The sequence below is a fragment of the Corvus hawaiiensis genome, chromosome 1 (assembly GCF_020740725.1).
Source record: "Corvus hawaiiensis isolate bCorHaw1 chromosome 1, bCorHaw1.pri.cur, whole genome shotgun sequence".
Taxonomy (NCBI): domain Eukaryota; kingdom Metazoa; phylum Chordata; class Aves; order Passeriformes; family Corvidae; genus Corvus; species Corvus hawaiiensis.
The window spans coordinates 84,577,284-84,594,965 of NC_063213.1; the positions used below are offsets into that span (position 1 = coordinate 84,577,284).

The window sequence follows — 17,682 nt, forward strand, 5'->3', positions numbered from 1 at the left end:
GGACCTGCAGAGGTGGCCTCTGGGGAAAGAGGCCAGTAGCTCTGCCACAGATCCATTGCAGAACACAACTGAACACCCGCAAAGCTGGTGGTGTCTTCAGGAAAATGCATGTGAAGAAGGGCGGGAGAAGCCAGACAGAGAGAGAAGGAAACAAAAGGAGTGAGATAAAGCAGAGGGAACACCAAGATCAGCAGAGGAGGAAAAGCTCTGTTCCGGAGCAGACATCCATCCTGCAGCCCATGGAGAGCAATGCCAGACCAGATGGACATGCCTGATGAAATTGCAGCCTGTGGAGTGCCCACACTGGAGCAGAGGAAAACCATGAGGAGGAAACAGCAGCAGCAGAGAGAACTCCTAGGTACTGACCACCCTTTATTCCCCTCCATGGTGCTTCAACAGGGTAGGGGAGCTGAGAATGAAGGAGTGAAGTTGGGAAAGGTGAGAGGAAAGATGTGGTTTTTTATGTCTCTTTTGCTTCTAATTAGCCCAAACTATGTTATTTTCAGGAGATTCAGTCTGTTTTTCCCACAGTGGTAAATGGTAAATTATTCCCCTGTCTGGATCTACAAGCTTACAAGCTTTCCCATTCCTGTTTGTTTTCCCCCTATTTTCTCCCCCTTTCCTGCTGGGGCTGGGGGGCAGTGAGTGAGTAGCTAGGTAGATGTTTGGCTGTGGGATATGGCTAAACCACCTCAATATTACACTTTTCTCTAAATACTACAGGAAACTTCCTATTCAATGTTGGAAAAAAGTTTGGGATTGTTAGGCACCATTAGAGCCTGAAAATTTATTATCCTGTGTAAAGTCATCAATACAGTAATTTTCCATTATCTGCTACAAGCAGAAAATTAAAAAAGGCTACACAAATTTAGTACTGTCTTACTGCTTGAGTAGTCACATTTGATGACCTATAATGAGAAATCTGGTAACTACTGAACATGAAAAATCCAATGAAAGTAGCAACGAAGAAGAAACTTTAAAACAGGCACACTGTAATCTGAGCTTTAGACTATCTAAGACTGACTTAAGCAGTCATGAAATAAAACGATGCAGTCAATAACTAAAACTACCAAAAGGAAATTATTTTTCACACCTTATGCAGTTGAGTTGAAAAAGTGTGCCACGGGACTTGTGGATATCAAAATTGGTTAAATGCAACATCAATTCTGGTTCATTAAGTAACTGGGCCACACATTTTCTTGCACTCAGATAGATCACTGGGGAAGCATATGCCCAAGATTATCTATTGCACTTTTTCATAGGCGTATACTTTTGTGTTGGTTTTCTTCCCCCTGTTTTAACCATGCAGAGATGCTCACAGACAATGTTCAGGAATAAATCAAGGCTTACTTACAGGACTTCTTGTGATTAGCTTAAAGAACTGAGAAGGAACTTAGCTTAAAAATTTGCCCCTGTTAAGCTTATGTCTGCTGTAGCATGACCCACAGCACACCGTGGCCCATAATGTTTACTCAGCCCATACCCACATGACTGGAACCTCCTGCTGTTGTTAAATTTGCCACAGGCAAAGACACTCTCATGTCTCCTCTATCTCGTATTTCATGAGCAGTTCCTCATACTCAAGGAGAGGTTGAGAATATTTAGTAGCTGGGACTTTATCTTTTACATTTTAGTGTTTTCAAAATAGATGTCCTCCTTTATGCAGACTATCTAGGGACGAGTAGCAGGCAGGTCATTTAGTATTTTTGAGGTTTTTTATTGAATGGCCATCTAAAAAATGGGAAGTGGGGGTAAGGATGCTGAATACAGTTTGAACGGGACCAGCATATCAGATATTCACAAATATTAAAAAGCACTAGTCTGATTAATCACACAAAATAAATACAGTAGTAGGAGTCAAACTATTATTTTTTCAAAGAGTAAACCAGTCCTAGTTTTCATAGGGCAAAAGGTCTCCATGAAAGATTGTACAGGAAAAAAATGTACTTTGAAAGAAGAGATATACACGAGGGATTTAAAATCTGTCCCAAGAGATGAAAGGAAGCATGGAAGAAGACACCTATTTACTGGCAGAGAGAGGCATGAAAGAACGAAATGGAATGATATTTGAGAGTATAAAATTCTTTTTGAGATCATTTTAACAAGAACATCTGAGAAACACTAAGGATGCACAAATGCAAATGACAGGAAAAGAAATGCTCCTCGATGAAGTTATTTACAGTGTGGTTTGGGGTACTCAAAGTGATGAATTTGGAAAAAGTCAGCTGCAATTCTTTCTCCATAAGATTTAATTACTTAGTGTGAAATAGAAAATCCAGTGCACTGGATATAAATAACAGTACAAGAGAAAGACAATAGTCACTTTATTAAATACAGAGCAACCCCAAATGCATGATAGCTGAAAGCTGAAGACTCTAACACAGTCAACAGAGTAAGACCATGAAAGAGCCTTCAAATACAACCAGCTGCAAAAAGAAAACACTACATAGTGTTAAGAGGGAGGAATCTAAAGTTACAAAAAGGCTGGGTGAACAAATTTTCTTGCAATTCCAGGGTACAAGATTTGAGGGATCGTGAAGACTTCCCAGTAATTGACTAAAATGCATCAGTGCTGCAGCTATTTTGGATTTTTCCTTAGGTCAGTTTAATATCCTACACAGACAGCTGAATTGTATTAATAATATTTAAAATATGAAACCATTTCAAATCGCGGTTGTTCAAAGCACTGAGGCAATTTTATTTTTCTCACCTTAGAAGGAAAAAGATGAATACTACATATTTATATTAGATTTTGGTTACAGCAAATAAGCAAAAATCACTTCTCTATTTCAATTAAGTGCATGGTGGCTTATGTAACTACAGTCTAAAAGCAGGAAACCTACTAAAATGGAGTGGTCAAAGAGCAGTGAAACTGTGCAGACAGTTCCAGTCTGGCACTGGTAGACAATGGAACTGATTTAATTATGGATTCTGTGTGACCTCCAGTAAATTGATTTTTAAACAAACTCAGAAATGCAAAGGTGAAAGGAACAATAGCACATTATATTCCAAGGTCCTCTGAAATGTCAAATTGTACTTAAAAAGAAACATAACACAGCCAAAGTATTCAACATTACAAAAAATCATCTGGACCAGCTGGAGAAAGTTAGACAACACAAAGTATCAGAGACCAAGAAAACATGTCCTACAAGCCACAGTGGAGGAAACTGGGCTTGTTTGCCTTACTTTAGCACTTTATTGTTTTAGTGATAACTGAGAGGGGACAATAGCCTTCAGGTGCATGTAAGGTTCTAATAAAGAGGAAAGGAATCAACTTGATTTATATCCAATGCAATTCACAGGCCTAGATTGAATTGTGGCTTATTAAGTTGGGCAAAAGGGAAAATATTCCCCAAAGATAAAGGCAGAATGGAACACGTTATCTAGGAAGGGTATAGAAGCTCCAGATTTTGTAGGGACAGTTAAGACAGACACCTGCTGAGGATGTTTCAAGTATTCTGGGTCCCACCACCAAGCAGGGAGAAAGATGAAGTAATCTCTTCATATTTGAGTCTTTTTTTTCTACACTGTACAAAAAAACATCCTGAAGTAGGAATAAAGCCTTCTATAAATTGTATTTTGAAAACAGATCTAGTAGGGTTTACTCTACACTTGCACATCTGCTCATGAAAATTCTTTGAGCATTTCAGTTAGAGGAACAAATTAAGTTCACAAAATGCGTTTCAGTACATATAGAAGAGATGAATGTAGAAGTTTTAAGTAGTTAAGCCTGTGGACTTTTGCATTCTCTCTCACTTCTCTTTTTCCTTTTTATTTCTTTTTGAATCTCTGCCATCTGAAAACACATTAAAACTGGAGGAGGAGGCCGGAAAGAATTCATTAGTGGCTCTAGTAAGGATTTAGAAAGCAAGTGCCAGGTTTCAGTCAAATAAGGTAATACAGGGAGAGGAAGTTCAGGGAAGGTGTTTACTGTCACCACTACTGCATTTTAAAAAAGTTAAATTTTCATCAAGATGTCACGCTTACTTTCACCTATAATAATGTACAAAGCTTCGTTTCCACCAGAACTACCTCAAGAACCAATGCAGCTGTAATTCTTGGGTTTGTTTCCTTTAATGCGGCAACCAGGCTTTTTTTTTTAACAAGAGGACATTTGTCAACGATAATGAGTGTTCGTGTGATAATTTAGATTTATACAAACATATGATTTAGTGTTATACAACATTCTGGTTTAAAAATTAGCACAGTAGCACAGATTGAATGGCTTGCAATTGAACTTCCTGGCAGATTTCTAAATGCAATTTACTGAGAAACATATTTTTATGTTGAGTATTTTGTGTAGCAAGCCTGAGACATCACAGGTTTCCAGAAAGCTACTTGATAATCTGGAAGAACAAATAAATGCAATGCTTTTAACAAAAAACCTACTTGCCTCAATGTCCCTACACGCTGAGAGCTGTTGTACACAACCATGCTGTAGGTGTGTATACGTCCAGGCATCCAAGGTTGGATGTGCACCTTTTAGCTCAAGGAGTATCACCATGCCCATATCACTTCCCCTTCCACTCCCTATAAACTCACACTCCTCTCAATCGGAGAGACCTTTGATTTAAAAGAAAACCAAAATATAATAGAACATGAAACATGGCTCTAAGAGTCAGCAAGGCACACAGGCTGTGAGCACCTTTGAGGGCAACACAGTTCACAGAACCTCTGCTAATTATTAAGCAGTTTTTCTTTCTCATTTCATTAAGCATCCACGTGTACGATTCTTACCAATACCTGTAAGGGAAATGGGATTGCCTGAAGAGAAGCCTGGTGACCTACAGGAATAGATTCATTGTCCTAACACCATCTTGGAACACAAATGGATTAATCCAACGACAACTCCAAATGGAAGGAAAGGGCTTTTCTTCAAAAAGTCAAATCTGTGGGTCAGGGTCCAGACTGACAAGTTAGATGGCACTGACATGACTGCAGTGCAGCCGCAACACAACTCAGGGGGGACCAAGGGTTACAGCCTCAGGAAAAAGCAGCTCCTAAGGGAAGGAGTGAGGAGACCGTACTCTTAAGTTCTTAAACCTTTCATAGCAGCTCCTAGAAGCAAGTTGGTCTTGTACACAATCAGTTGAGCTCCTAGAAGCTAGCAGAGGGGGCTCATACTTGACACCTACCACTTGGTAGGTTTCACTTTTGGTTGAAAGCACCTGGGAGTAGTATATTTAGCAGAGTTGTATTTTTTTCCTAATGGTGTTTCCTACAGTAGGAAGCCTTTCATATCCAGGAAATTGCTAAAGGGAGGTAAGGGTTTGGAGGGAAGAGAAAAGAAAGAGAATATTACAAAAAGAGAAAGGTAACTGATTTACAATCTGAAAAGAGTTGGAAGTAGTATCTAGCTAGGCCATGGACAAGGATATGAATGTCCAGAGAAGTCCCAATTTAGCCAGATTGCTGAGAAGACCTTAAAGACAGTGACCACACCTTTCCATTATAACCTGAGCAGAGTAAAGCAAGGGGAAAGAACACAGTGGCACATAGGGTTCAGATGTCCCTAGCTTTAGTGTATGTGCACTGGCAGTGTAAATGTTCATGTGGGCAATCACCTAAAGAACAAAATGTATTAGGAGTGATATAAAGAAGATATTTAGAATTGATATGATTATTAACAATGTTAGAAGAATACATAACTTTTGGTGAGCAGCAACACAGAAGTTATTTAAAACACCCAAAGAAAATGAATTCAGAATGAAAACATATATTTACAATACGGAAGCAGATAGGTTGGAAAGCAGTAATTCTGGAAAGAATAGACAGCTCATGGTACTTAACCCAATGAGCAGGATCTCCCAGCATGCTGCTGCTGCTAACAAAGTCAATGTGACCCAGAGACTCATAAAAAGACTTTTTTATGGATCTTTATCTCCTTACATGAACATAATTGACAACAGTGTGTTCAAATATACTTGTTATAAAAATGATCCAAGAAACCATGGAAAGGTCACATAAATGAACAAATGACTGGAAAATCCTCATTACAGAGAATCCTTTAAGATGTTTAAGTTATCTACAATATTATAAGAATATTTATGACATGACTGAGCAATTCTGCATGTTAAAAAACAAAAAGAAGACTGGAAAAGGCCTCTGGATTATCAAAATGTTTGTGATCTATGCGTAGTTTCTCTAGGCACAATATCCTGTACTCCCTATCTGTAGAGAATAATGTTTAATGTGGAGAGTTGAAAAAGACATAGCAAGGTTAGTAAGGAAAAAGAGATCTAGTTGGACATAAATAACTTTTATCTGGAAATAAAATGGCAATTTAAAAATGAGGCAATTAATTATGGGAATAAGTAACAATTGAAAACTTTGGACTTGCTGTCAAAAGACATTCTCTTTCTAAAAAGAATGATTTTTCAGCTAATAATTTTAGCTTTTGTAATGTGGCTGACAAAATTTCAGGTGCCATGACAAAAATTAACATTTGCCTGCCAGCTATGTGTTTCATCCAAATTATCAGGATATCTATGAAAATGTGGTAATTAGTATCTGCTTAAACTATACATCTTCCTTATAAAACAAAGCAGCATGACTCATCAGTTTATCTGATTATGTTAGATGTAATAAATTACTGCAGATCAACACACACAGAAGCAGCTGAAATCTCATCTACTTCACTGCAAAATGGTAAATGACCTTTTCTCACAATGAAGTCCTGAGGTAGGAAAAAGATTACATGCAAGAGCTGCAGTGTCTCTATTGATCTCTGCAGTAGATACTTGCACAAGGCATTTGCTAAGCCATTAATTTCAGAATTGTGGACAATATGAGTGTCTTCATGTAGGTAACTAGACTTCCAATATTGGCATCTCTCCCTCTAAGAGTGAAATATACATTCCCTGGGCTGAAAGGCACATTTTATAACATTTCAGAACATGACAAAGCCTTATTTCTACATAAGGAGTCTCTCATAGCTCCTACAAACAATTTAGCAGAGCAGAACTGGGAAAATAATGGTTAGGAAAAGTGGTCATCCATTAATAATGTTTTGCTATAAATTTGAAGGTCATTTCCCAGATCCCTGAAAAAGCACTGAAAGGGAAGTATCCCACACTTGTTGGACCTCTGGAGTTTTCCAGAGTGGTAAACTGAAAAGCTGCCAATCACTCTCCTCACTGCTCCATCTCTACAGGGCAGAAGCTCCTAAGCAACTCTTTAAGTAGTGAAGTATTATGAAAGAATAACTCCAGGGGTATAATTAAGATGCAGATTGCTAATGTAGTACATGATCCTTTTGCAGGCAAGGAACTGAGTATCTTTTCTACCTTACAAAAGCTCTGGTCAGCCAGGCATGTGTGAAGCCTCTGTACCTTCTAACCCTACCTTTGTTACAACTTTTTGATCTACGGGTCTTGGTTGTGACATAAAACTTGAAATCAAAAGTTTCATATTCTTACTAAATATTGAGCCTTGGGGGATAATTAATTGCAGGCTCTTCTTATTGTAGTATCATCATGACTATTTAGTCTATTTCAAATTCTTCAGTGACTGGAAAATCTGAACATAATGAAGTGACAATGGGTATCTATTTGATTTTCAAATAACTCAGCTTTTCTTAACAAACATATATTCCTCTGGCAAAATTACTATTACTCTCATCAATAAATAGGAGCAAATATAGCTGCACTATTCCTGGCATTACATTTCTGTAAGCAGTCAGTATGAGAAACTTAGAAAAAATTCAGTAGCACCCAACAGGATTTTTTATTGATTCAAAAAACATTCATTTGCCAGTATAGGATATGATTCAAAGTGACATTTACCTTTTCATATATTTCTATCTTAAATCATAGTATTTCTGTATGTCATAGCACTCTGTTCTAGGAAAGACATTAAAGAAAACCAGAGACTCACTGAAAAATTCAGATTGGAAGTGACCTCCTGAGATCCATAGTCCAGTATCTTGCTCCAAACAGGGCTAACTCCAAAAGTAGATGAAGTTGCTCCGGGCTTCTGTAGCCCAGAAAATACAATTTTACCACGACATCACAGGCTCTGTATTCAACACCGGGTCTCCAGACTTCTCTGAGCTTGCCTTGGGTCTGATTTTCAGATGTGGCAGCAGTTGCCTGGTGGACACATGCCTGTTGCTTCTCTGTATTGGCTTTGCTCTGGGAGCACCCAGGTGGGACAAACAATCCCTCTGGGGTCATAGGGCTGGGGGACAGCAGTGTATAGTTTTGAGTGGAATAAAATTGAGGAGGAAGAGGGTTCAAACCGCCAGTATTTATGTCTTCCTGATGAACTTGAGACATCTTGCTGTGAAACCCCTGCTTTCTGCTTGAATAACATTGGTATTATGCACTTCAGGATCCAGAGGGACACATGAAGCATAATACTCAAAATCTTGTTTATGGACTAAAAGGAAACAAACCTGACAATGTACACACACACACACACACATATAAAGCTAAGAATTTACTGTTAGTTTACATTTCTTTCTAGCATAACTTCACAAATCTTAACAGTCTAATCCAATAATCAGTATTACTCTTGCTCTAATTATTAGAGAAAAATAAAGAAAATAAAACCAAATAAAAAAAGAAATACTTCTATATTAACAAAGCAAAGTCTTAGTAGTAATAATATGGTTTAAATTGTTATGCATACACTTCTTAGTTTACAACCCTTTTTCTGGTAAAAGGCTCATGCTTTAACTGTTCCTGTGTGTCCTAATGTGGATGGGTTTCAGCCTGGCAGTAGTGGTGAGAGACTTTCAGCAAGTCATCAGCATCTGAAGTCCTTTGTGAGCAGGAGTATGATGGTGATGTTGATACTGATGGTTACTTCTTCCTCAGTCTAGGATCTCTTTGCAGTACTTTCTAGATACCTGGTAACAGATATCTGGTATCTTTATACCTTGCTATTTATTTGCTGATCTGCAAGTCTATGCTCTTGTTCTTTGTTCCCCCTAAAAGCACTTGTGTCCAGGTCCAGGTCTGTATTTCTTCAAGTTACCAGTGGTGATTGGTCACTTCTAGATCCTATAGATCTATATACTTACAGATCTGGAGTCACCAGTGTCAAGCCCGTGTACACACGTGTATATGCACAAACATTGCTGAAGTAAAAAATGGATTCTAAAATTTAAAAGACCAACACTAGTCTTTGTTTTTCCCATTTGCTAGCCTTGAAGTTACAAGGAAAAGGAAAATGAGGAAGCTCTTCAAAAACCTATTCCATATTCATGAAAATGTTAGTAGCTTACCTTTTAAAAAGCATTTATTAAACTTTCAGGGATCCACATTTTATATATTAGTTCCAAATAATGTATTTCAATGTTTCCATTCTTTACTAAAAGCCTTAAACCTCATAAATGTATGAGGCTTCTCTTTTTTAGATTAATTTTAAAACAATTTTGAAATATTTCAGTTCCTTTATTGGTATTGTTTCACCATGTTTCAGTGAAAAAGTTAAAATCCCACTCAATGATTTGAAACCTCATTCATTTTCATCTGCTACCCGAGTAGATGGTTTCTAAAACCATCATTATACTGCCTCCTTCTCAAAGACAGCATTTCAGAGAACCCACTGAACACCAACACCTTACGAACACCTCCCCGCGGTGTTGTAAGAACCTCTCAGAGTATATTCCTGTGTCTCACGATGCAAAGCCCCAGAAGAGAGAGAGAAGAGCAATTATACTGCTGTCAGCATTAAGATCTTGCACTCAGCACTAGTGAGTCATTCATTACCCCTACAAACTGTCAGCCAGACTTTTATCAGGGAGACAAATAACACTATGAGAGGCTATTTTAAATACATATCTTGAAATAAGACTGCAAATTCAAAAGAGGTCAGAATAATTTCACATTTCTCTTTCATAAACACTGAAAAGAAATAAAAGATGTGTGAGAAACACCAAAGTGGGCTTTGAAAATACTGCTTTTTACCACACAAGTTCAAACGTAGCCCCTGCCCTGCTGGGAGGTGTCACCACCCACAGCTTCCCATCCCTTTGGGACCATCCAGCCTTTGCTGTGAAGAAACAGAAGAAATACACAGTGGTGTGGGTACAGTATGTCCAACTTGTACCCCAGTATATACACACACCCCCCTATTTCACCAGATTCTAATGTGTGTTGATCTCACTTAAAAACAACGAATTATGGTGTTTCTCTTGAGTTCTTTGGTGTAATTGTTGAGTGGTATTGCAATATACTTATCTACTGATGTATCAAAATGGTGTTTTCAAAAAGGCTATTCAAAGACACACAAAAAAAAACCCCAGTAACTGAAAAACAATGGTTGTCTACATTTGTATGAGCGTACTCTCAAATAATATAATAGGAAATTCACAGAATAATTTGAAACATAAATTGTACATCTTTCAAAAACAATTATAAAAGACACGATGTCCATGATCTGGAAATATATGCAAATTTGACCTGGAGCCCTAATCATTTAGAAGCACATCCTATGCTCTGCACTTGTACGAAAGTAGCTTATGCAAAGTAAATTAAACTAAATTAAATTTTTTTCCTGTTACAGAGATGTAGAATCAAGGGTCATGCTACAACCTTTTACAGGCTAATAAAGGCTTTGATCAAAAAAAAAGCTTTTTAAAATGCACCATGCTCCTACTGTTTCATTGTATCCCAGGTCTCTAAAACTAGTCACCAATATGATCGACTTGCTTCCTAAGTACTAACAATGTGGATGATCTTCTGTATCTTCTTGGCAAAACAAGCAGTGTTAAAGGACAGACTAAAGTACATCCACTTCTGAACTAATGTCTGCAAACAAGGAAGTGTGTTAATCCTGGGGAAAAAAAACCACCTACCTTATTAAATGAATCTTCATTTTACCTTTTCAGGTTTAAATATCTAATGTCCCTAAGTGTGATAATATGGAGGTACACGTCTTCATTTTTTGGTTGGAAAAACCTTGACAGGAGGTAAGGGGCATACATTAAGGGGTTGAGGGGATAAAGATCAAAGAAATCTATAGAAGAAGATCTGAAATTCTAATCAGCTCTTTTTGAGCTCACTGGAGGTCAAAAAGATCACTGATTTCCACAGAATATTTGACTTTTGTTCAATAAGACATTGACCAGTCTGTTTCTAATCCAGCCCTGCAATACACTACTTAGAGCTGTGTAGATGTCTTAACTAATTTGACAGATTTATTCCTATCAAAACACAAACATGACAACACACACTTAAATATATATAACAAATTATGTACAGTTTCCTTGATTATTCTATAAGAACAACAACATTTATCAGTTAAAGATGGTTTCGCGTCTTTCCATCTTGCTAGGCTACAGCATATTTGAGACACAAGTACTACAAACCCCAAAGAAACAGTATCTGCCACAGAATTCCTGGTAGTTTTGCTTCTCTTCACTGTCAAGTTGTCAATCCTTTCTGCAAGACCTTCAGTACACCAAAGCTACTTATTTATGTCTTTCCATAGAAACTAGTAACCTTTAGCAAAATAATACACATTTGCAGAAAACATCAGCTAGAACCATATCTGCGGTAAGTACGGCCTTCTTACAAGAAGCATCCTTACTCCTTTGAATTCAGTGTCCAGTAGCACAACCCCCCTTCTTCCTGCAGATAAACAATGCATTTCCTATGCTGGGAGGAAAAAGAGCAACTAATAGAAACCTGTGCCCTTACAACTGTGCTCAGTTACAAAGTCCACCCATTCCCTGCACACAGCTTTGGAGGCAGAGGTGCAAACATAAATGACTGCTCTTACAAACCTCTCCTGCAGCAGTACCTTATACAAATTTTGCATCTAATCGTCAAAACTTGCTCTTACTGTAAACTTTTCTCCTTAAGATTACTTGAAATGTTTTGTAGCAACTTCAGCCAGTGTGCAACCCAAGTGCCCAGCAGAACAAGGATAACCCTCTGAACAAACAACCTGTTAAAGCCCTGGTGTGGACTTTCCATTTGCATTTTTTAAGAAAAAAGTGTTGGTGATGGATCTTGAAAACATTAATTTAAAATGTCTAAAGGCACTTGTGAGACAGACATAACAATTAAGGTCATCTGGGACACATGAGGTGCACAGCAGCACTTTTAGTGACAACAGACACTTGCCAGTGAAGATTCCATTTTCTGATTCTTTACAGTTCATAGAAGTTCGAGTCTTGGTGACCTTCAAAGCCAAATGAACCTATCTTCTTTACTACTTGGTGAACTGATTTGTATTTCAAATTCTCTTAAATGAAGCACCTATCTGTCAGGATGATAGGATCTGTACAGAATTTGCAAAGAGAAAAAGAACTATATAAAGCAATCAGAGAATTCTTTTATTCAACTGCTGCAATAAATGACAGATAGTATCATTATGCAATTCCCCTAGCTCCTCTTAACAAACCTGACCCCTAGAACTATATCACGTGATTCATCAGTATTTTGGATTCAAATGTTTTTCAAAAACAATGCAGTAATATCTTCTTGCAGAGATTTTCAGCATTGATCTTGGGCATGAATAACTGAAGATTTCCAAAAGCATGTGTGTACATCTCACTGCTTATTCCATGAGGACAACAAAAGAGGCAGTGTGCAAACAGAATCTATACAGCATTTTTAACTTTCTTTATGATAAATATTTTCATAGAACAAGTGAGAAAAAACATAATTTGACAACAGAAATAACTAAAACACTTTCCTATATTCAGATGGAATCTGTGCACAACCAATTCAAAAGACTTTGCATCTTTCATTAAGTAATTCAAAAAGTGCTTTTCCATTAACAAGCTGAATTACATAGTGACGAATAGGGGGACAGTGTGAAAACAGAAAAACAGCCCCAGACATGGGTGTTACTTTACCTGTTGCCTCTTCTCAAATTCTAACTTGATACGGGATTTGATGCAGTTGCATGTGTCCTGATACGTCTGCTGCAGCGCGAGTTCCATGAGGTGTTTGTGGTACGCTCCTGCCAAGTTCCCGCAGATAAAAATTATTACATTGGCCAATATCTAGGGGGATTAAAAAAAAACAAGTGTCAGGGAATTTACATAAATATCTTAACAGATATTAATCCTAGCTTGCAAAGGAAGATTGCTGCAGTTAGATATTTTGCTTTTGTTTGTTTTCTAGCAAAGGTTAACCTTTCAAAAACCCTTTAAAACTAGTGGCAACATCCCAAGCAATAACAGAATCATAGAATCAGTTAGGCTGGATACTGTTTTAATTCAGGATTAAACAGGAATGAAAATGAGCAACATGTTTGCCTACTCAATGAGGTACACATTTTCTGCAAAAGGAATTTCAGCTCATGTTAGACTTCACTGCTGAGTACCAGTTAGGTGGGATCATCACCTACTGATGTAAAGCAATAGCTATGGTTCCTAACAGCAATGCTGGAAGCCATGTTATTGCTATGCTCTTTCGGCAGCATTTTCTCTTGCAGTGCCATATGAGTAAGGGCCAAAAAGTTTCACCTACACACAAGAAAAGCCTGACCTGCATTTTACCTCAGCCTGATCCACTGCTATCCATCAGTCAGCTATAAATAGTAACCTTGGTGACGATAAGCAGTGTCTAAGGAGCAAGATTTGACAGCTGTCTGCTAGAATATACTTTTCACTATTACCAAAACAACTGCAATTGCCTAAAACACAGAACTTTAAGATTTAAGATTTAGGGGGTCACACTTACAACATGCCTCTGCATGCAACAAGCCACGAACATGGGAAATAAGTTTGCTTAAAAAATCAAGGCCTTTTCTGCACTTGACCTTTGAAAAGGACACAATATTGTGTGGTGATGCTAATACTTTTAACTGTGCCCAGCTTATTGCTGCAAATAAAAGAAACACATTTATCCATTCTAGCTCACTCAGAGCAAAAGAAACACAGTAAAGTAATGAAGCCAATTCCTAATTCAATAATAAAAGTAATAATAAAGATAATATTAAATTGAAGCTGAGATACAGCTGCAGTCTGCTCAAAGCAGGTCTCCATCGTCTCTATCTGTAAGGCCCTTGTGTATCATATACCCTGGATTACAAGCACTGCACGATGTCACAGTACTCATGGTCTGGAGGGGAAGGAGGAAGAAAGGAGGCAAAAATTTCATTAATCCTTCACAGCTAATCTAATCATGAGGTTTATGATAGATTTCCCTGGTGATCATTCATGGGTTGGTTTTGGTGTACCTATGTACCGGGCAATCTTTCGTGAACTGCTAGTAGTGTAAGCAAAGCCAATACAAAGAGACATATCAGAAAAAAGTCCAACAGTGTGCTACAGTGGTTCAAAGAAAAAAGATAAATTGTCCTATTAACAGAAATCCATCTCCTTGTGGAATACGTTTTATTCACAAGAAAAAAGAAAACCATGGAGTTTTAATGTTCCTTTTGTAAATGGAAACTTTAAAATGGCAAATACATACTTTTATTTTCCTCACAAAACTTAACATCATTGCATGCAATACTTGTTCCTCCATCTGTGACATTTCTGACATCTCACCTCTCATGGTTCCACAAAGCTAAAAGCAGGAGCTATCCACCTTTACTGCAAAAATGATTGATGTTTTCAGTTTGGTAGAACTTTTCTTTCTTTCCCTAAAACTTCAAGATTATGGCATTATAATGTTTCTAAAAGCAACATCTGAGTTCTTAAATTTTTCTAAAATAGATAAATCTAAAAACAATGAGAAAAATCTACATATTTCACTTTCTCCAAAGAACCTCTATTATGAAGCAGAGGGATAAGAAATAGTTTACACGGAACATTTCACAACAGCCAATAATCTAAAAAAAAATCCACAAACATATGAGATTATGGTGTACAGTAAAATATTTGACCTTAAAATGTTACAGTGCAGATACTGCAACATGCTGTATCAGACAATGAGGCCCGTAGAGAGAAGTATTTATGGACTGATTCTTGCTAGATGTTTCAGAGATGTTTATTTCTCCAGCCGTATGGCCGGAGCTCTGCCGAGGAGCTGCTCAATCACGGGACCCGAGGGTCCTTTGCCCGCGCAGGGAACACAGAACAACCAATGGGGAATGAGGCTGAGCAGGGGTAGGGAAACCCCGTGCTTCTCCCCAGGGCCCCTCTCCCAGGGCCACATGGTGGTGGGGGGAAGGACCCCAACATTTCACCCGTTTATTTTTAACAAAAGAGATTTAATCTTAACATTGAAAACAACTGGGTAAACATAACAAGAACAGTTTCAAAATAAAACAAGACACTCTTCTGAGTCTTTAAATGTCCAAACAGATTCTCTGGAACATCTTAGGGCTGACAGAAGGGACACAGAACTCTCTGAGCATGCTTTGTGGGGAAACTGAGGCAGGAGAGGGTTTCTTCCATTTGTACCTGTTGGAACTCTAAACAACAGTTAATTTCTTCCCTCCCCCTCTTCATCCCCCACTCGGCACCGGAAAGGGATTTTTGGGGAAACAATTGGCAAAGGCATGGTCTTGTGAGGGAAACCATGGGTGAAAAAATGGATTGGGAATACACTGGGGGTAATAGGATATAGGGTAAAAGGGAAAGGTGGGATTAAGAAAGGGAGACTGTAGGGGGCCCTACAGTGGAGATATTGTCTAACATGACTACGATTTTTAGCATGTATACTGCCTTTTACTGGAACACCATCAGGCCCAGTGACCTGCGATGCTTGTAACCCTTTTCTACCTTGCACTATTTTGAACTCCACCACCTCTCTATCTCCCAAGCTTGGGATGTATTTTTCAGGGTTATTCTTTTTAATAGCAGTTCTGTGAATGAGTATGTCTTGCTGGTTGTCACATCTCGTTATAAAACCATAATTTTGTGTAACATTATACCATTTTACTATTCCTAAAACCTTAGCTACGGTGATTTTTTCCTTTTTCCGAGTGGTTGCTGTTTTCTGTCTTGCTGCATTTTTGCTTTCTCTTTCGCTTTCGCTCATTCCCATGTTGGAATTGGTAGGGTTGTCAGTGCTGCCGGGGCCGTCGGGGCTGCTCGTGCCTGCACGCTCTTCCCGGGGTCGCATTCGGGGCCGGGCCGCCCAGCTCCCTGCGTGCCATCTCCTCTGCTCTCAGCTGCACTGCCACTGCCTGGGGCCGTGCCGGGGTCTCGGCTGGGCCCCCAAGCGATGACCCCCCCACCCCCTGCTCCGGTGCGCGTTTCAGTTCGGCGCGGCTCCGCTCCACCGCCAGCCGCCGCCCACGCACTGCCCCTCTCGGTCGGGCGTTCAGGGGGCTCACTCCACCACATGCCGCACGGGGCCGGGCGGGCACCGCCGGGTTGCGCCGCTCCCGCCACGCCTCACTCCGCTGCCGACACTGCAGCTCGCATCGCTCCACCCATGCGTGGGAATTGCCTCACTGCTGCTCAGAGAGGGCTCGGTCCACGTGGCCTGGGTCACACGGTCCCTGAGCCAGGCTTCCCTTTGCCAGCACACAGCTGACATTGTTCAATGGTCTCGGTAATTAAATAATATTCACGAAAATATTCTTCCATCGGCGTATATTTTGACTCAGAAATTAACTGTGTCCAAATGGTCTTCCAAAAGTCTTTGGTAAGAATTAAATCCCAAGAAACATAGAAAAAGTTCTTAAACAACCATGAAAGGAAATGTTTCAGTTCCCTTTGAGCTTGAATTAAGCTAAAATTTACAAATTGTTGTTCAAGAATCTTTTCAAATTTAAGATAAATGTCCATATGCGGCTCTGAGAGCCAAGAGTCTTTCCACGGTTCCTCCATAATTTAGAGAGCATATCCAAACCAAGGCGAGAAGAGAGGGATCTAGAGTGGTTTTTACTCACGAATTTTCTGTCCTTAGGGATCAGTGTCTTGCCAGCATTATCCACCATTTGTTACAGTGCGGATACTGCAACATGCTGTATCAGACAACAAGGCCCATGGAAAGAAATATCTATGGACCAATTCTTGCTAGATGTTTCAGAGATGTTTATTTCTCCAGCCGCATGGCTGGAGCTCTGCCGAGGAACTGCTCAATCACGGGACCCAAGGGTCCTTGCTGGCACAGGGGAACACAGAACAACCAATGGGGAACGAGGCTGACCAGGGGCTAGGGAAACCCTGTGCCTCCTCCCCAGGGCCCCTCTCCCAGGACTACATGGCAGGGGGAGGGCCCCAACATTAAAATATTTTCTATTTCTTTGTAAATCACAATCGCTTGATTCTGCTTTGGTGTCAGCAGATATGGATCAGTGAACAAAGATCTTGTGTGACAGATCACAGTGCAGGGTAGGGTGTTCCAACTGGCAATCACTGCTGGGTCTTAAAATGAAATTATGAAGTAGGAAGAAATGCCTGAAAATAAAGACTGCTGGGCATAGAAAATGCTGAGATATGTAGTAGGAACTAAATGAGAACTAAATTGAACTGAGATAAACAGTGTGCTGTCATGATCTCTAGGTAGATGTCACTGTTGAAAGGCTGCACACACACTCACTAAATGAATTGTCCAGTTTCATAAAGTTATAGACCATTTAAAACAAAACACCAGGAATATAATCAATCAAAATTAAAAAATCTACTGTAAAGGGTAGATGGAGGAGTAAATTATGAGTATCATCTTCACAATCATAGAAAAAGAAATTACAGTTTTATGACTGAACTAGCTGAAGTGAGAAAATAGATGGAAACAAGTGACTGACAGGCAAGGAAGCTAATTAACCAGGCTTTTCAGATACTCAGTGGGGTAATTCAGTCCACATGAAGCTCTG

The 17,682-nt window shown here is 39.1% G+C and overlaps 1 protein-coding gene across 2 annotated transcripts in view; it reads right to left on the minus strand.

Moving 5' to 3' along the window:
• ADCY2 (adenylate cyclase 2) overlaps positions 1-17,682 on the minus strand; it is a 205,883-nt gene that overhangs the window by 91,127 nt on the left and 97,074 nt on the right. For both annotated transcript variants that reach the window (XM_048312183.1, XM_048312174.1), the window contains exon 4: positions 12,815-12,964. In XM_048312183.1, coding sequence (XP_048168140.1) covers positions 12,815-12,964 — 150 coding nt within the window. The remainder of the gene's footprint in view (positions 1-12,814; positions 12,965-17,682) is intronic.